Source organism: Eucalyptus grandis, chromosome 5, assembly GCF_016545825.1.
Source record: "Eucalyptus grandis isolate ANBG69807.140 chromosome 5, ASM1654582v1, whole genome shotgun sequence".
NCBI lineage: Eukaryota > Viridiplantae > Streptophyta > Magnoliopsida > Myrtales > Myrtaceae > Eucalyptus > Eucalyptus grandis.
Genome location: NC_052616.1, coordinates 13,967,962 through 13,987,659, shown reverse-complemented (window position 1 = coordinate 13,987,659; position 19,698 = coordinate 13,967,962). Strand labels below are relative to the sequence as shown.

General features: G+C 37.7%; 1 protein-coding gene across 2 annotated transcripts; it reads left to right on the top strand.

Moving 5' to 3' along the window:
• The first annotated feature begins 12,261 nt into the window (after positions 1-12,261).
• LOC104444294 (agamous-like MADS-box protein MADS3) lies at positions 12,262-18,497 on the top strand. Of its 2 annotated transcripts, none has more exons than XM_018873866.2 (8): positions 12,262-12,747; positions 15,531-15,606; positions 15,920-15,984; positions 16,128-16,227; positions 16,901-16,942; positions 17,267-17,308; positions 17,434-17,576; positions 18,150-18,497. In XM_018873866.2, the coding sequence occupies exons 1-8, from the start codon at positions 12,557-12,559 to the stop codon at positions 18,232-18,234; spliced, it is 744 nt and encodes a 247-aa protein (XP_018729411.2). In that variant the 5' UTR covers positions 12,262-12,556; the 3' UTR covers positions 18,235-18,497. The 2 variants fall into 2 exon arrangements, with proteins under 2 accessions (XP_018729411.2, XP_010056253.2); XM_010057951.3 differs by having other exon boundaries at positions 12,557-12,747; positions 15,923-15,984.
• The last annotated feature ends 1,201 nt before the right edge of the window (positions 18,498-19,698 follow it).

Below are 19,698 nucleotides of genomic sequence, written 5' to 3'. Positions count from 1 at the left end.
TGCCAGTCCTTGCCACATAAATCGCAATTTGCTGACTTTGGAAACAATCATCCGCACGCTAAGGTTGGCCTCTCGGCTTCTTTTTTCATTGTCTTAATCTTAGAGATCTTATAATTTAGTTGGACCGTTCACAAAATAGGATAGGGTATACGGATCCATATAGGTTACCATGCTAATTTTGTGTATGGCGTGTAGTTCTTACGGTTTTATGTTAATGATTTAATTCATAACTCATGTGATGCTCAATCGGTCGAAGATTCAATGGCATCTGAGAGACACTCATTCAATGTAAAGTGGACGGAGTCTGTAACCAATATACTTATCGGTTCATTGGTGGATGAGGTCAAAAAGGGAGACCGCACCTCTTCCACTTTCAACAAAGCGGGGTGGATGAATGTATAGTCTAAACTCAGTAGACAGACAGGATTCCAATTTACCATGGTACAGCTGAGGAACAAGGTAAACAAACTGAAAAAAACAGTATGGCAGTTTTCACAAACTCATTTCTTAGTCCGGATTTGGTTGGGATAATGTGAACAAAAGAGTTGTTGTCGACGATCCAAGTATATGGGAATCTCATATCAAGGTATTTCTTAACTTTGTGGTCATTTTGATATCATTACAGATGTTAATTTTAAAATGTATGATTATATTGCTGAAATGTCATTATTGTGAAAATTGTAGGATAATGTCGAGTGGGCAAGATTCAGGAAGAATGAATTTCCTAAGTATCCTGAGCTCTGTATTGTTTTTGGTGGTACATATGCTACTGGGGATCACACCATAGGAAGTGCTGAAGATGTGAATGTGTCGGATGATGATGACAATGGTAATGACAATGTAGGTGGTGACAACAGTGGTCGCGATGCATATGGTGTCAATGCAGGTGGTGACTATGATAGTAGCAATGCAAATGATTTCATTGGACACCACAGTGATCACAGACTTTTTACAACAGACGATACTGGAACTTCAGCTCATGGAAAGCACAAATTGGATAGAACTCCAAATAGTAAGCGGAGAAGAAAGAGTAACCAATCCAGTATTGCTGAAACTTGTAGAGACATACAAGATTTTCTGAAAGTTAGGTCATCAAGTCAATCTGGTAGTGGCTCTGCGAGCTCAGGGACTACACAACCACCTGTAGACTCTTTCTCCGTATCTACTGTGGTCCAGATTCTACTGAGTATGCCCGAGATAGAGCAAGATGTTTACAATAAAGCAGTGGAACGAGTATGCGTCAGTTGTGAATGGAGGGAGGCTTTCATTACATCCACACCTGCAAGGAGGATTGGCCTTCTTCAATTCCTTTAGTAGATGTTTGGAAATATATTATGAATTGCATGGAGTTTCATTAGACTGTAGAACTTATATTATCTATTAATCTTTAGTTTATTCAAATATGATTAGTGTTGAGACTCTTGTACTTATATGTAATGGCATATCTTATTGAGATTTTATGACTTATGTTATTGATTGTTATTGGGATGTGTTTTCAAAATCTATATTGATGTTTTGGTCATTTTTGTGATTGTATAGGTACTATGGAAGGGGGATCAAATAGTGTGTCTAATGAGCAAGTACAACCAGTTGAACAATTCTTGGGTGATGATATTAACATATTGGTAGTGTGGTTCTGCTTAGCTGCGATGGACGCGTCCCTGCATACGAGAGAACCTATTAGGGACAATCAATTATCAGGAGGAGAATGGATAAGGGAGATTGTTCATGGACATTAAGATAGGATATATGAAGCATTTAGGATGGAGAGACATGTTTTTCTGAATTTATGTGACTTAATGAGGGTAAGGGGTTGGTTGAAAGATAGTCGATTTGTTCAAATAGATGAACAAGTTGGGATATTTTTAAGTGTGGTTACTCACAATAACTCAAATAGAGATTTATGTGAGAGATTTCAACATTCAGGAGAAATGATCAACAAATATTTCAATAAAGTGTTGAAAGCAATGATCAAACTTTCAAATGAGATAATCAAACCACCGTCCTTTGACGTCATTCCACAAGAAATTCTTATTGATCCTAGTCATAAACGCTACTTTAAGGTATGATTTTTATATTGATTTTATACCGTCAAATACATGTAGTTGATAATCTTATATGATATTAGATTGTTAATATATTGACAGGACTGCGTAGGTGCTATGAATGGCACCCATATAAATGCTACCGTTCCTGTGTCTCAGCAGATTCCATTTAGAGGTAGGAGTGGGAGAACAACCCAGAATGTGCTGTGTATTTGCTCTTTTGATATGAAATTTACTTTCGTGTATGCTGGATGGGAAGGATCTGCCAACAATTGTCGAGTGCTTTCAGCAGCACTCGAAAATCCTCAACTGCAATTTCCCCAACCACCACCCAGTACTTACTTTGTTTATGAAGACAATTTTATAATTATATATTATGGTTCAATATCACAACAAATTTATATATATCATGTTATAAGGAAATATTACATAGTAGATTCAGGTTATGCAGCACTTCCAGGATTTTTAACTCTATTTAGAGGCGATCGGTATCATCTAAGCGAGTATAGAGGGAATGGGGGACGACCAAGGACAGCAAGAGAATTGTTCAACAAGAAGCACTATTCACTAAGAAATGTAATTGAGAGGTCATTTAGGGCATTAAAGAATCGCTTCACCATTTTGAGACAGATGCCTCCATTTACAATTCGGAAGCAAGCACTTGTTGTAATTGCTTGTTGTGCTCTCCATAATTACATTCGTGATCAAGATGCGATGGATAGAAACTTTTCCCTATATAGAGATCCGGAGTATCCATGCGGACATACAGAAGTGGAGGTTGCAGATGATACATTGCATGATGCACTTGGAATAAACATGCTTAGGACAAGGATTGCAAATAAAATGGCGATGGATCATAATATGCCTGAGATTTCATGACTTTGTGTTTCCGACTTTTGTAATTTTGTTTTTAAGTATTCACTTATCAAATTCAATGTGATGAAGTTGAACAATGAACTATATTACTTCATTATTGTGATGTTATGTATGAAAGGGTCTATATAGAGATCCATAAGATATTCTTCTTTTAGGTAGTTCTTATTTTACAAATTTTACTTACGAAATTTTGTTCCAAGTATGCACATGACCATGTTCAGAATGTTTGTCTTCACCCACCATGAACAAAATTAAATTGATGAGCATTTCATTAGAGTGATAATGCAATACCAAGTTTACACTTTATTGAAAAAAAAGGCACGTGAGAAAAATTTGGTACAAAGTTTATTTATAAAATTTTCTTCGAAGTATGCACTTATAACCATGTTCAGAATGTTTGACTTTACTCACCATGAACAAAATTAAATTTATGAGCATTTTATGATAATGAGAATTCAAAACCAAGTTTACACTTTATTTATAAAAAAAAAAAACAATTGGGAAAATTTTGGTACAAACTTAAAAAAATTTCTTCCAAGTAAGCAAATATGATCAAGTTTAGAATGTTTGTTTTCACTTAATGTGAACAAAATTAAATTGATGAGCATTTCATGAGAATGATAATTCAATACCAAGTTTACACTTTAAAAAAAAAAAAAAAAAACAATTGAAAAAAATTGGAACAGAAATTTTGTACATTACCAAACGTGTTTCTGTTCTTTTTCTATTTTAGAAACAGAAATTTTTTGCAGTTACCAAATGTGTTTCTGTTCTTTTTCTATTCCAGAAACATAAATTTTATACAGTTACCAAACGCGTTTTTTTGTTCAAAAATTATTCCCTGGAACAGAAACACTTTTTTCTATTTCTGTTTCCTGGAACAAATTTTAAACAGAAACGTTACCAAACGCACCCTTAGTCTTTCCAGGCATAAGGTAATACAACAATGCTCTGGCATTGATGACACAAATAACAAAGATTAGTCATTAATGTATACACCATATGCTATCGTGTCTTGAATTCTATAAGCATAAAAAGATAACAAATCAACCAAAGGGACACTTCCAATAGTCAAGACAATCAACAAACATGATAAATAGATGAGTAGATGCTAATAAAATGAATGCTTCCAGCAGGAACACTTCCAATATGAATGGATATATGCTATGAACAGAGGAAAATCTTGTAATAAGAACATATATAACTGAGCAAATTGCACTTGAACAACCGAAAGAAGTCAGCAGTACATGTCTCGAGGCATTGCGCTTTTGTTTATAAACTATGATTTCGAGATATTCCTATTGGGTTAACTTTGCACTTGATTTAATCTTGCTCACCTACAACATTGTCCTAGTTAGCTGATTATAATAGGTGAGAAATTTGGCCAAAAGAAAAACAGTAGGTGATAAAGTATTGGCTACAATGCAAGCCTTGTTGGGAAAAATATGGCTTCTAATTGGGTAGAACAATGAAGTCAGATTTTTAGAGTACTCAAATCGGACTTTGAGGCGTGATATCACTTTCTTTAAGGATTTATTTGCCCCACAAAGTTGCTAATGGTCACCGGTAAATTTCCTCCAGGATACAACAAAGTCTCAAATGAGAATACTAGATAGCAATTCTAGTATTTCTCCAGAGTCTCTCATGGGAAACAATTAGAAACAATGGCTGTAGTTTCTTTCGAAAGAAAACGAAAAAATGAAAGAAGATTATATGTTTTTGATCTCAAAACAAACGTATTTATCTTTGTCTTTTGAATAGAGGCAACCATTCAAAAGATTGCAAAAAAACAAAGACAACCTTTCGTGAACAAGTACGTTTCAAAGGTTATATTGAAAAGACATAAAAAAAAATTCGAAATTAAATAAATAAAAAATAAAAATAATCGTAACTTTTCGTGAACAGTTGCACTGTTTCAACAAAAATTAACTAAAAATAAATCTGAATTTTCAATAAATAAAATTAATGATCATTGGTTAGTGCCAAATCTCGTTCACGTGTGCACTCACATCTTTTCGATGTGGGACAAGGCACCTCTTCATTTGTTTTATAAACAAATTACTAACAAGCCTACTAGTCAGCTTGTCTTTAGCTTTGAAGCTCCAACTAAAACAAACTCTTCTCGTGTTGCAGTCTGTTGATTTCCTCCTTGTACATCAGTTTCTCCGAATCAGTTAATCAAGCAATCTGCCCCTAATGACTATGGATTGATTTGCGTCAGTATATGTTATTCAAAAGATGTTTCCCTTCTTATAAATTCCTCATTTGCAAACTCCCATTGATCAGGATCTATCTTTCCGAAACCCTGTTCAAGGAAAAAAAACCAAAATCAATGAATCAGACGACGAAATTCACATACAAGGATAAATCAACTGTCTTGCCAAATTGCATGTTCCGGTATTAAGACAACCAACAAACAAAAACAGAAACGATGAGAGTACGACCACAGCAAGACGAGAGAGTAAAGTGAAGTAAAGACTTGCATCTAGAACCAAATAAGAAAAATTCAAAGGAAACCACTAACAACCATTGGTTTCAATTTATAGAAAACTGGAGATTTGTTGTAAGCACTAGAGACCAAATCAAGCACACCTCTAACCAGCAAATCATAAACAATAGTTTCGGGAGAAAGATGGAGCACCTCTAATGAACGGATACATTACATGCCACGAAAGTATTGAATACTGGAGAAAGATGGAAAGCCTCTAACCAGCAAATCATAGCTTGATTCAACATAAAACTCGAAACCGAGAATCTCTAGCACACCAAGTACGAACATTAAAAGGGAAAAATTCTAAAATTTCTAGAAACCTGTCGAACGATTACCCTAATCATACCTTTCAAGGCGAAGGCGGAGCCAACAGGGCGGCATCAACGGTGTAAATCCTTTGGATTCGTGGCGATTTAAGGACCACGGAGGCAAAGGCCGTGCAGTTAAGGCTAAGTTGACTCAAAGGGAGAGAGAGTTTTCTTTCGAGAAGAATAATGCCCTCGCTCAATTTGAAATTTTGGCCTGACGTAATGGACACACTGGACGCGTGTCGCGTTCTAGCCTGCCTTCTTATTTGACACGTTGGAACACAATATTTCTCCGTTTCAATTCAAGGTTTTAGAGCTTAGTCCCAAAATGCCGCTAACCAAAGTGAAGTGGTAGAGTTTATGCTTGACCTTGGGCTTGGGTCTGAGCTTAGGCTTGGGCCTGGGCTTGGTCTTGGGCCTCGACCTGAGCCTGTGTACCTGCTAAAGTGGACTTCTTTACTTGTCCTCTGTGGTTTACAATTTATCTAGAGAAAACCCGATTATAACACCATATGAACATGAGCTAAAAGTTCAGAATCAATGAAATTCACTCAGTGTCTCCCCCTACTCGAGTCCGTGTTCGTCCTAGAAGACGACTCGAAACAGCGAATGGTCCCACGCCAGGGGAATTGCGATATGATCTCTTCTTAATAAGCATGCTCTAGTTAAATAATAATGAATCCCACTCTCAAGAAAATTGGCTGTTTTCACTAGTTATAAATTAGTGGCATTTTTGTATATGTGTTTCGATGAAATTTTCTCCCGTGATGGAACATCTTTCACCGAAAGTAATTCTTTGTCTTTTCATTGAAAAAGACTGGGTTCTATCGTGATTTCGGATAAGAAATATCCGGGTGAATATATAAATCAACTACTTAACTCCAAGCGAAATCATACACATACTAATCGTGCCAAAATTCAATCGACCCAAGACTTGGAAAGTACAATCAGCACAAACAAACCACACACTAACAAAACGAGCCATACTTTAATCGATGACACAGCAATCGGGATAAAGATACATGCTGCAATTTAATTAACGACGTGAATCTAAAGCTACAAGATGCATGGAAGTAAATATAAAGATAAATTTATTTAATTTGTGAAGGGGGCTTTCTAGTATACGACTGATGGTATTTGTAATGGCAGTGCAATAACTGCTTCTCGATGGTTTCCAACGGGTGCGTCATTCATGGTCAATTCCCATCAGTTGTCTCCACATTCTTTCGTTCTTTGGCATTTCCTTACCCATGATCCTTAGATTCTTTTTCTAAACGGTTATCCTCTTGAGAAAGAGTGTCAACTGTCTCCACGATTTTGATATTATAGTGGCTAAGGATTGCTTATAAATAACTGTCTAACAATTGTATTGCTCCTCGGTTTTGTCTTTCATATCCCTTTGTCTAATATTCCAATGGCAAATGTTTTCTCTAAGCATGCGTGCCCATTTCTTCCCAATTTCAATTGTTTTGTCTTATAACCATTTTCTCTATGTCCCTTCGTTGGTTTCTTGCGCCTTTAAAGACCTTCAGACGGCACATTACTATTTGTATCATTGCCAACATTCATATGGATGATTTAATGACGTTTGATCCCCAAGTGTCAATAGTATATATCACTAAGGTGCATCACCGTCGGTTGACCGCATCATCTTTTGCGGTCATTGACGTCATGCATGTGGCAGTGCTCATGTGCTTCCCATATGACTGTTCATGCTCACTTGTTGAACACGTCCTTATCAATGACCCGATCGCATTTAGGTGCAAAGAATTTGAACGAAATGTCTTATTGCTTTCGGCCTTTTGAACGACGAGACGCCCACGTTTGGTAGGCGAGCTCCCAAAGTTCGTGAAATATCCTTACCCAAACAGGGAATTCTCAGTGCTTAATGGCATGCACGTAGTCGTAAAACACGGTCGGGCCCCTTAGATTACTCTCCTCGGGCGGCCAGGTACTATGAATCATGGAGGCCGGATGCCCCGCACCCAGCGCGATTCGCGAAATAGCGAAAGAGACGCACGCGATCGATACAGATAACTCCCGATTGCCGTATTCAGCTCCGTACATCCCAACTAGCCCCAGAATCACTGTTGTTCTCGCCCCTTTTCACCCTAAGAAGAACGGAGCAAGGATGGATCCAGAGGATGTCCCGTTTGACTCTACCATTTGCTGCCCCCTCACTTCTTCTTCATCAAGAGGGAAAGGGAGGGGGGCATGGCCAAGAACAGGAACCTGCACAGCACGATGAGAAAGGGGCCCCTTCTGGGCCATCAAAGCGTTCCCAAAATGGCAAAGTCCTCCTCTCAACCACCGCCACCGCTCTTGATGTGGATTGGGCGATTGGGTGAACCGGGTCGTCTTTGTCGAGGGGGTGCACAGCTCGTACCGAAAGCAAGAGGGAAATTGAAGGAGTGCTGGTGATGGTTTGGACCCACGTGAAGGGGGATTCACACCCCCCTCCCTCCCTTTCTCTCCACTTTGCTTTTTGACCCATGGTCATTGCTATTTTATGGCCTTTGCTTGTGAAGTTTTGGCAATCCGGTGGTGCGTGTTTTACGGGAAATTTTTGCATTAGGGTGTGTTTATCTTCACGGGAATGTTGTGGCTAGACTTGATCGGGGAGTGGTTCTGAACAAAATAGTCAGGCCAGATCCAACCGATGAGGAAGAAAATGGGGGCAGATGGTAAGGCTTCGAGCCCAAAAATTCTTGCCCGAACTCCTCTTACGGTTTAAAGATTGCCATCAGAAAGAAATCATCAAGCCAAGCCGGGGTGGGTGGTGCCAAGGCCGAGTAGAAAGCGCTTGTCTAGGCTTTACCTATTTTTAAAACGATTAAACTGAACCTAATTCGACTGATTCGGAATCAAAACATGCCAAATCCCACCTATATCATGGACACTTCTATCGAGTCCATAAAGCCTTTACGATCAAGTCCATATTAGACTAGTCATGATGCACAACCAAATACGGGAGCCGTACAGTGATCCCACTCGATGTACGCGATATAATCGATTAACCAAATAGACCAGATCTAGACAAGTATTTTCCGCATGTCTAAGGTTAGTCGGAGCAATGTCATGCCTTTTCTTTTGTTGGAATAACTTTTGGCCAACCTCGTGAATTCCCTATATGAAGAGAAATTCTTGATGGCTGACCATCAAGACTTCAATCATTTGCCTAATTCATACCAAAGGGTTGCCGAAAATCCACCCATGATTTGATATTTGCCGAATTGGATCGATAAATCTTGCACCAAAGTCCCAGTTCCATCCTAATACCTCAAACCTCTCCAAGATCTAAGCTTCTTTGATATTATTTTGGACCGGGACCGACGATCCCCTTCACGCGACCATGATGACCGAATGAAAGCCGTAGGCAGCCGCCGATCCATCTCTTCTTGTGTCCACTCTTTTAATTGTAGGATAGTGAGCCCTCAAAATTTGCCCTCAAAATTTGCTCTCAAACTAGAAATAAAAAGGAAATTAGAGAGAAAAAATGTAGGTTACATGGCTCGGATAGACTAGCTAGGATTTTTTTTTTTACCAGAAACAAAGAATTCCATTTTTCGTAAGAAGAGAATTCAAAAGTTCATTTCTAGCGTTTTTAGATCTCGCAACCCCTTACCTCAGAGATGGAGACGGAATTGCTCGAGCCGATGTTCCATTTTGAAGTGCAAGACCGAACTACAGCAGGGAACATAATTTTTCCATCCCATATGTAATGTATTCGCTAATCAAGAAATCACATCGACCGTCTCACACATCGATCAAGTGAGAGGCAATGCGGATTTCCACAACGGTAGAGACCGCTTATAATTCATGTCCTGGCCACATGAGGCGTCACATTTGTATCGTCATCGCCCTCTATCCATTCATCTTATGAATTTAATTTTGCTTCTTGTGGAAAAAAGAAAAAAAAAAGTTATTGAGCTTCAATTAGAAAATGTATCAAGAAAGGAGCTAAATATGGAGTGCATCCCAAGTTTAGTATGCATCATTAATATGGCATTTGACTTAAATTAACTAAAGTGATTCTTATTCCATTTCTTACAAGGAAGTCATTCAATTCAAATTTGCGAAAAACAGAGAAAATATGGAAAGAGATTCAACATCAAACTCCTCCTCATTATGCCAGAAAAGGTCATTTGAGCCTTCAATAAATAAGGGCGGAAAAAGACCATTAACTCATCCATAACTTTTTGTTTCGTTTTGGAAAAACCATCAATCATGACGATAAGGATCGAATCAAGCGAGCTGGTCCACATCACTGCGCATTATTAATGAAAATTGACACAAACGATTCCGATGTCAATCATAAACTTTTAATTTATTTAATATAATCCTTAAACTTTAACTCAATATATAATTTTGTACTTGAATTTTAAATTATTTAATGTGTTACATGAACTTTTAGTACATGTTTAATTTAGTCCATGGACTATATAAAAATATTCAATATAGTCCTTCAATTAATTCAAGTTCAAGAATAACATTAAATATTTTGATATAATTCATGGACTAAAATGAATATGTATAAAAAATCAAAGGATCGTATTGAACAAAATAAAAATTCAGGAATGACATTATGCGTTGGATCAAAGTTTAGAGATTATTTATGTAATTGTCTCTTCCATAAAAGGTTAAGATGGTTTTATGAATTAATGTATTTGACTGTAAAACCTATCCCCAAGCGCATGAGAAAGTGTCCCATTATCTTAAAGTTATCATTCGACTCGAAACTACAAAGCAAGCCCCTTTGCTTTGGCTTTAAGGCTTCCAAGAAAAGCAACTCAGGCCAAAGAATTTTTTTCATTTGATTTTCTATCTTTGCCCTCACTAAAGTATGTAAATTTCACTTTACTAAACACTATTTATTTTTCCAAAAAAAAAAAAATTAGTCAGCGTCTTTTGTTTAAATGTAAAGTCTTAAAGTCAAAGCATTGCCAAACTCGCCCCAAGCACGGTTGGATTTGGTTTTATATCCCTTTCTGATGGAGCTAGAATTCTGTCCTCAGAATAAAATCGTCTTTTTATTTTTGTTCCTAATTAGAATAATATTTTGTTGATTGACCTTGTTTAAACACTTCGACTACACAACCAAAAATTTGCTTAAACATTTCGTTAAAGTCTGAAACGATATTCAGAAAAAATATAATACTTCCATAATAACAACAACATTACTTCTTCCATATTAAACGTGTAGAATATAAAATAAAATAAAATACTTCAATCGGTAGATAAAATTATGAGACTGCCCAATACATGCCTGTTGCCTTTTTCAGAACTTTGATTGACTCCATTTTATGCGTTCCTAACATATAAATAAATAAATATTTTTTTTCCATTTTAAGTAGCAATAGCGACTTGCATGGGAGCCTACCAATTTAAAGCAGTTTAGCCAAAAAATGCAACAAATCAACTCGGATATTCGTAATGATTATTGACCTGTAAAGGGTAAAGAAGTTGCAGGCCTTTTAAATTATATCTCTCAACTACCTCTAGTATATCATGCTTCGTACCCATAATAATTCACAAAAAAAAAAAAAAAGGATGAAAATGACATCTAACCATGAAATTTCATTACAAACACTCTCCATTATATTGTTTTTTATATACATTTTTCTGAAATTCTTAGGTGTGTAATTTGCTTTTTCCTATCTATTTTTTCCCTAGCAATAATACTAAAATGCCCTTATAAAGCCCAAAAAATGAAGAAGGAACCAAAAAAAAAAAAAAGAAAAAAAGGAGAGACATAACCAGAAATTCTTTGATGGTAACACCACCGATCCATCTTGTATCATGCATACGGTCGTTTGTGACTGCATAATAAATTTACAAATGTGAATTATCGTACCAGCGAGGGGATATATATTGACTAATATGCTAGTATGCAATGTTCAACTGACTAAATAATATGAGTTCTTCTACGATTCTAAGTCCATAGAATAACAAATTGTAAAGACCCCAACCCCTATTCATGTGGGGCCAAGGTCTTAAAGGAGTATTCTTAATAGTCACGCAAAGTGATAACCATTTGAAAATGAATGTTGACTCATGAATCACTCAACGAGCCTCTCCCAATTAACGTGAGACTCGAGATATCAAAAATTTTGATTTTCAAAAGTGCTTTCCAAAGGAAAGTGCAAAGCGAGGAAAGAAAAAGGGCTGTCCTCCACTATTTCATGCTATCAAAAATGCGCTATTAAGGATTATCGAGCCATAAACCCTTGCTCGGGAGAAATTCATCTATCATCGTTAGAGTCGCACTCGTATCTCATCAGTCAACAATTTACTAATTAAATAGATTGTGCACATTCTCCGTAACGTCGAATGCAAATTACTTGTCACCCTTTTGCCATATGTGCCAAGTGATCTTGCCATGGCATGTGGTGGTACATGAAGAAAATAATGGGGAAAGAATAGAGGCTGCAGAGTAACGATGTACTAAAGAATTGAAAGGGAGCGTGGGTTTCTGTCTTATTGCAAAAGGGGAGTTTGCAGCCTCTTCTTTCTTTCTTTTTTCTGGTTTTTATTTTTGTCTTTCCCTTCCGCTTCTCTTGCTTTCCTGCATCTACTCACGCTGCTATGCCTGCCTAGAAAGCTAGGCAAAGAAATTATCAGTACACCCTTCTTTGGCCAAATACAAATGTGAATACACGACGCATTCGTCTGTACCTCTCCGTTTTAGTACAGCAGCCCCAGAACCCCACCAAGGGAAAGCCAGACAACCATAGGAGAGGCTAAGGTCTGTAGTACATATATGCCTTCTTCGTCCACAGCCATCAACTGACTGTTTCTATTATCCAAACGCTGTATCTAGAGAGAGAGAGAGAGTAATGGGGAGAGGGAGAGTGGAGCTGAAGAGGATAGAGAACAAGATCAACAGGCAGGTGACCTTCTCAAAGAGGAGGAATGGGCTGTTGAAGAAGGCCTATGAGCTCTCTGTGCTGTGTGATGTTGAGGTCGCGCTCCTCATCTTCTCCAGCCGTGGCAAGCTCTATGAGTTTGGCAGCGCTGGCCCTTCTGGGTACAATCTCTCTCTCTCTCTCTCTCTCTCTCTCTCTCTCTCTCTCTCTCTCTCTCTCTCTCTCTCTCTCTCTCTCTCTCTCTCTCTCTCTCATGCTCTTAATTTCAGTTGATCTAGGTTTCTCAAAGGTTCTTTTTTCTGGGATTCTCCTTTCTTTTGTGGGTTTCATCAAAAGTGCGGTTGCTCTTAAAGAATTTTCCTTTTCCTTTCCGGGAAGATTATTGTGCTTATAGCAACAAGTGGGCGTCGTTTCATCAATTCTCATTTTTATCTCCTCTTTTGTAATGCCATTTTCATCAATTGAGTTTCAGCAAACTGCTCTCTCTCTCTCTCTCTCTCTCTCTCCTGAGAACGAGCTCTCTTTCCTCGGCTCCCATTCCATGGTTCTGGCGTTTGTCAGGATATTTTTGTTTTGGGGGCTTTTCCTGTTCTCCTATTATCCTTTTTTTCATGTGGCCTTGTGTTGGATCTCTCAAGAAACCGCCAGTTCTCAGTTCTATTATGACATATTGTCAATGCAAGATCGACACGTTTCATGTCTCTCTCTCTCTCTCTCTCTCTCTCTCTCTACTTTTGCTTTATAGCTTTCTTTCTTGTTCTTTCATGGAAAATAATCACAACAGTGGTAGTGGCGTTGTGCGAGTCTCTTCTGAAACAATCACCTGAAACAAAGATTCCACATTTTGCTATCCAACTGAAACAAAGAACCTGTGCCCTCTCTTGTAGCTCTGTGTAAGTTGGAGGATCTAGGGTTCTTCAGTGCTCTCTCTCTCTCTCCAGAGAAAGGTAGTTGCACAATGCCCAAAGAGTGTGGGGGCTTTTTGTCTTCATGTCTATTAGTCGTTTGATCCTCTGGGTATGCGCTTTCTTCTTCAAGATAATTTTATGTACTGCTTCAGGTGTGTGGATGGTGCAGATCAATCACATTCATGTCTACCATGGAATCTCTCTCTCTCTCTCTCTCTCTCTCTCTCTCTCTCTCTCTCTCTCTCTCTCTCTCTCTCTCTCTCTCTCTTGTAAAGGTGTAAAAGTTGGGTCTTTACATCCTATGACGTTGAGGTCGTGTCATGATTTCTTTCCGTAGAGCTTGTGCCCTCTCTTGGACCTCTGTGCAAGTTGGAGGATCTAGGGTTCTTCAGTGCTCTCTCTCTCTCTCTCTCTCTCTCTCTCTCTCTCTCTCTCTCTCAGAGAAAGCCAATTGCACAGTGCCAAAAGAGTGCGAGGTTTTGTCATTAGTCGTTTGATCCTCTGGCTATGCACTTTCTTCTACAAGATGATTTCAAGTACTGCTTGAGGAGTCAGTGTAGATCAATCTCATCCATGTCTTCCCGTCTCTCTCTCTCTCTCCCTCTCGCGTGAAGGTATCAAAATTGGGTCTGGACATCCCATGAATTCTGTCATGTAATAACTTCTTTCTGTACAATCTGTCATCTCTTTTCATTTATCTTTTCTTCATACCCAGAAGAAAGATCACGTTCTTGCATCAGACTAATCTACTAAGATTTTCTCCTGAGAAAAAAAAAATGAAAAGGAAGACAGATTTTTATCTTTAGGTAACACTGCATCGCCTCTCTCTCTCTCTCTCTCTCTCTCTCTGTGGGAAATTTTCTCCATTATCCTTTCTATTTCCTTTGTCAACAAAATGAAGCATATTTGGGTAACAAATGGAAGCATTCCCACAGACATGTAGCCCGAAATATTTCTTCTTCTCCTCAATTAAAGAAGAACTTGCAGTTGTAATGGTGAATAACTCTCTTTAATTTAACAACAAACAAGAGTCAGATCTGACCTGCATAAAGAGACAGTCCAATGCAGCCAGTGTTTCCTTTGATTAATCATATGCCATTAGTTACAACCTAAAGCTTGCAATTTGTGGGGAAAGTCTGTTTCTGTTGCAGTACAAGGAGGGGCTAATTTTCATTAGTTCATCTTAATATAGTTTCCATTAGTACGTGTTAATGAGTGCCGTTTATCAGCTCTTTTATTTTTTGTGGTTCTTGTTATTTGAATCATTCTTGTCATATTGACCAATAAAAGTTATTTTTGTAATACATACCTAGGTCAAAAGGGCATTTCTCTAGTTTCATGTTATTATAGCTCTTTCTTGCCATCCCCAGTCCACAATTTAGTATTGGGTTTAGAAATATCCAAATATTTCCTAATAAATTTAAAAGGGAGTGAGGTAAAGTCCGATTGATGGTTACTATACAAAAATTTACTCATTTCGAGTGATTTACCAATAAGATCGGTGTGATTGTACGATTTTTTGTATAAATCTAGAGTTAGAACAGATCTTTGCCATACTAGAGACTACTACCACCAGTAGTAATCTACTGGCATGTTTTCCATTTATATGCAAGATTGTATAGGCAAAACCTAAGGGATGAAATGTGATCAACCTATATTCATCAGGATGCTCACAAGTAATGGTTATAGGTTCTATTACAGGCTCATGAGTATTGTTAGCTGATTGTCTAGGGAGGATTGGTTAATAACTTTGCATAGAAACACATTTTACTGATTGCGGATAAGTAGAAAGTGTAACCTTTTTGCCTAAATAGTTACTTGTTCAACTGACTTTAACTGTAGGAAATATTCACTACTCCAAGCTGTGATATTTCTCATACTAGAGTCACATACGGCACAGATTTTCTTGGCCACTTGCCCAATTTTTTGCCCCTTTTCCTGAGCCTGTGATTCGTAAATTTTGATTTCACTGTGCAGAAAGTATTTGCAAGTGGAGAGTCGAGAAGACTAAACATTTCTTTATCTCTTCTTTGCAGCATAAATAAGACACTTGAACGATACCAACGTGACAACTTCACTCCTCAAGACAACGTTGCTGAACATGAGACACAAGTTTGTATTTATTACACTAGATACTAGATTTGCTGCTCAATAAACTCTTTTTTTTTTTTTTTTTGGGGGATCAAAATCCATTGACCATAAAATGTTTCTTTTGCTTGAAGCCTGGAACTTCATATGATTTAATGCCGTTACCGTAGACAGCGACATGCTGAGATTACTATGCGATGTTTTAAAACAGCTGTGTGATAATAAGTGTGAAGCCTTAGTTTCCCAGTGAGATTCAGTACATTCACATATTGCGTTTTCATTATAATGAAGCGAAGATATGTCTGTCTTCACTTCAATTGGTGTTTTTTTATGACAGCAGAACTGGTTTCAAGAGATATCAAAATTGAAGGCAAAATATGAATCTCTTCAACAAACTCAGAGGTTTTGCTCTTTTCTTATTTTTGCCAAAATATCATCTCATAGATTCAAGCATTACATTTTTCTAGGGAAATGTATTAATCGGTCTATAAGTTGCAATCTGCTAACACCATAATATGTGCTAACACGGAGTACTGAATTTTAAGGCATTTGCTTGGAGAAGACCTTGGACCGCTGAATGTGAAAGAGTTGCAAAATCTTGAGAAGCAGCTTGAACAAGCTCTTGCACAAGCTAGGCGAAGGAAGGTATTTCACTCAACCCATGTGCCACTCGCAAATGTTGGGCCAGCATGATGGAGTTTTTCTCCAGCTTTTTTAACTGAATTTTTTATTGAACTTTAGAAGTGTTCATCGCACCTGAATTTATTTTTGGACCAATCACAGACGGTTATACACATAGCTCTGAGTACTGATTATCAAGAAACTGGAAATGAGTTTGTTAAATTAGCCAATATGATCTTTGATCGTCATTTCATTTTTACTAAAATTTCAATCTGCGTTGACTCTCATGGTTGAGTAGTATGGTTTTGGTAAATTGATCTGATTTCCCGAAATCAATCATCTTTTGAAGGACTTAGATGCAACTAATCATGCATATCGATGAAGGTTTGATGGCTAATAGATCCATGCAACTAAATATTGGACAAGGTGAAAGGGAGTTCCATCATCGACCCATGCGAAGCTCTTATATATAATTTACAGTTTGGTTCTCCCCTATTGATCTTTATATCATCATTTCAATTCTGGCATAAGAAAAATCGTGTACTCTTAGAGCAGTTGTCAATTAAAACTAAAAATCTTATTCATGTCATTTATCCTCAAGAGAAGCTAATTTTCCAGTGTCTGCCTTTTCCCAAACATAAACTTAGCAAGATCCTGAATTTAACCCACTTTATCTCTATTTTTTCCCAAATTGTAGACACAACTTATGTTGGAACAAATGGATGACCTCCGCAAAAAGGTATGTAATGTATTCAGTAAGTTCTAATATCAATCTCTACAAATTTCGCATTTCTCTTTGGATTTGTGTCACCTCAATTAGAAAGTAAATTGACTCATTATATTCTTTTGTACATTGCCTGAAAGAGACTTCAAGAGTTGAAAAGCAATTTCTGATATCTATCATCCTAATTAAATACAGATTTAATGTTAAACTATGATGATTTCATGAGTACACAATGAGTCTGTTTATTGTACAATTGGGAGGATCCATATCCTCCCTTTCTAAGTTAATCCCCATTGTATCTAAATGCGATGTCTGTGGCCTGCGGCAACAAAAAAGCAGGAGCGGCAGCTCGGAGATCTTAACAAGAAACTCAAGTCTCAGGTATCGAAATTTGTTATTTCGTACATTATGCCTCATGCTCATGACAAGATCAGTGTCCTTAAAGGTGCATTAGTTAGAAATTTTCAACACTGGCACTTGATGCTTGATGATTCATGTTTTCTCAGCTGGAGGCAGAAGGACTAAATCTGAAGGCCATTCAAGCGCTTTGGACCTCCACATCTGATGCTGCTGGAACTAGCAGCTTCCATGTCCACCATTCTCAACGGATACCCTTGGATTGCGAACCCCAGCCGGTCTTGCAAATCGGGTACTTTCTCTTTGCCCATTTTCCTTTTTGAGAGGAGTGATTCTTAACATCAAAAAATCAGGTGAGTTCCACGAAAAGCTCATTGTGCTGACAATGTGTTGATAGGACTGGCCTAGTGGTGCGACAATAGAACTGCATGCTATTTCTTCAGTTGTGCAGATGAAACTCGTACTAAATAACATTTCTAAAGAGCAATGAATTGAATTTAGCTGGAAATATATATTAGGTTTAACAACTGAACGATTATTGGAAGATATCAAGCGCGCCATAAGGTTAGAGTGGACATGAGCATGTCTATCATAAAATTGACATCATTCCACACTTTTTTGGTTTTTTGTTTGAACACATTGTACTGATTTGTATAAGATCATCTAATTATTCTAGCATAAATGAAGTTGAGGTAAAAATGAAAACCCTTATGCTGCTGTGCATTATTTCAAATAAATAATTCCTTTCTTCCTCCTTTGCCTTCTTTTCATAATGATCATCATCTTCTTCATCTTCTTCATCTTCTTCTCCCTTCTTATTCTTCTTTATGTCTTTTGTTTATCATTTTGAGTGGTGCATTACCAGGTACCAGTATGCTCAAGCAGAAGGATCATCTGTTACAAAGAGCGGTACTGGTGAAACCAACTTCATTCAAGGATGGGTCCTCTAAACAACATATGGAACAGAAAAATGCATCTTCTATGAATATGATCGCATGCTTGATTTCTTGTCCTAAACATACTTTTTAAGCATCGTTTTTTTTTTTTTTTTGCCAAGTGGGTTGGCCATCCTGATAAAGGTGATCAGAGTGAGATGGGTTTGTCCATCAAATTTACTGTGTTCGTGGCGCAATTAGAGTGCGTGCCATGTAAATATATATATCTATGTTGTGATGCATTCCAGAAAAGACAGGAGTTTCAACTACGGGAACAAGTGCATGTGCTTCAAGAAAATCTCAGCGTCATGTATCCTCGTCATATACACAGTACATTAGCCATACTTTCAACATATATAGCAATCGTAACTTACTTTCAACATACATAACAACTATAACAGTATCTAAATTTCCGTGTGTTCGATAACCACGAGCCGCAGCAATGCTGTGTGCTTCTCTTTTAGATGCTATTTACTGTTTCATTCAAATTCACAATGGGATGACACGATTCAATTATTGCTGTGAAGAGAGAGGATTGGACTTGTGCAAGAGCAGGCTATGCCTTTCTTGGTAAGGAAATCCACACTTCCCTGGCGAATGAAAAGGGACTTCTCGGTTCTGAAGTATGTAAAAAGTTCAAATTTCCCAATGTCCATTGTTCTCGCTCGAAAATTAATCAAAAATTGTAGAGGCTGCACAGTCACAATTGCACAAGCCAAGAAGTTTGCCTCTATATGCTTCAGTTCTAATTTTCAAACACACTACTGACCAAAACAAGAGCGTGTCCAAATAAGAAGTTTTTTACTAAATTAGAGTTGGTGCACTATTTACATCCTTGATGATCTTTGAAGTTTGAATTTTATTAAAGAAGGTTAGTGCTTTTAATAATAAACCCAACAACATTTCTAACTTTTTTTTTCACATTACAGTACAGACAGAAAGGAGGATAATTTTAAAGCTCTTCTTGGGCAGCGTTTAAGACCACGACTCTACAACTGATGATCCTTTCTTAACTTTCATTTATTAAACAATTTCAAAGCTTCTTTCTTCAAAAAATAAAGATAAGAAAACTCTACTCTTCTCCAAATCGATCCAGGAGCTCGGCCCCCGGAACCCCACCGCCATCCATTACATGTTTCCGTCAACTAAACTGATACAACACCTTATACCTCTTCTGGTCTAGCGGTATGTGTAAGTACGGCACCGACACCCGAAGGGTCAAGCTCAAGAAACGCAAAGCTAGGGCCTTTTGCATTGTGGAAATGGGTATACAGGCCAGATAAATGTGTCGCATGGCAAGGGAATGAAGCAGGAAAAGAAGCTGCTTGATAAGAGGCTGTGGTACTTCGGAGGCTTTGAAAGGGATTTCCAAGTGAACTGTTTCATAGTTAGGATGCCCAGAATCCCCAGTGATTGAATCCACTGCCCTTTGATTTGAAGGGAGGAATTTCACAAGTAGAATGACCAAAAAGGTCTTGT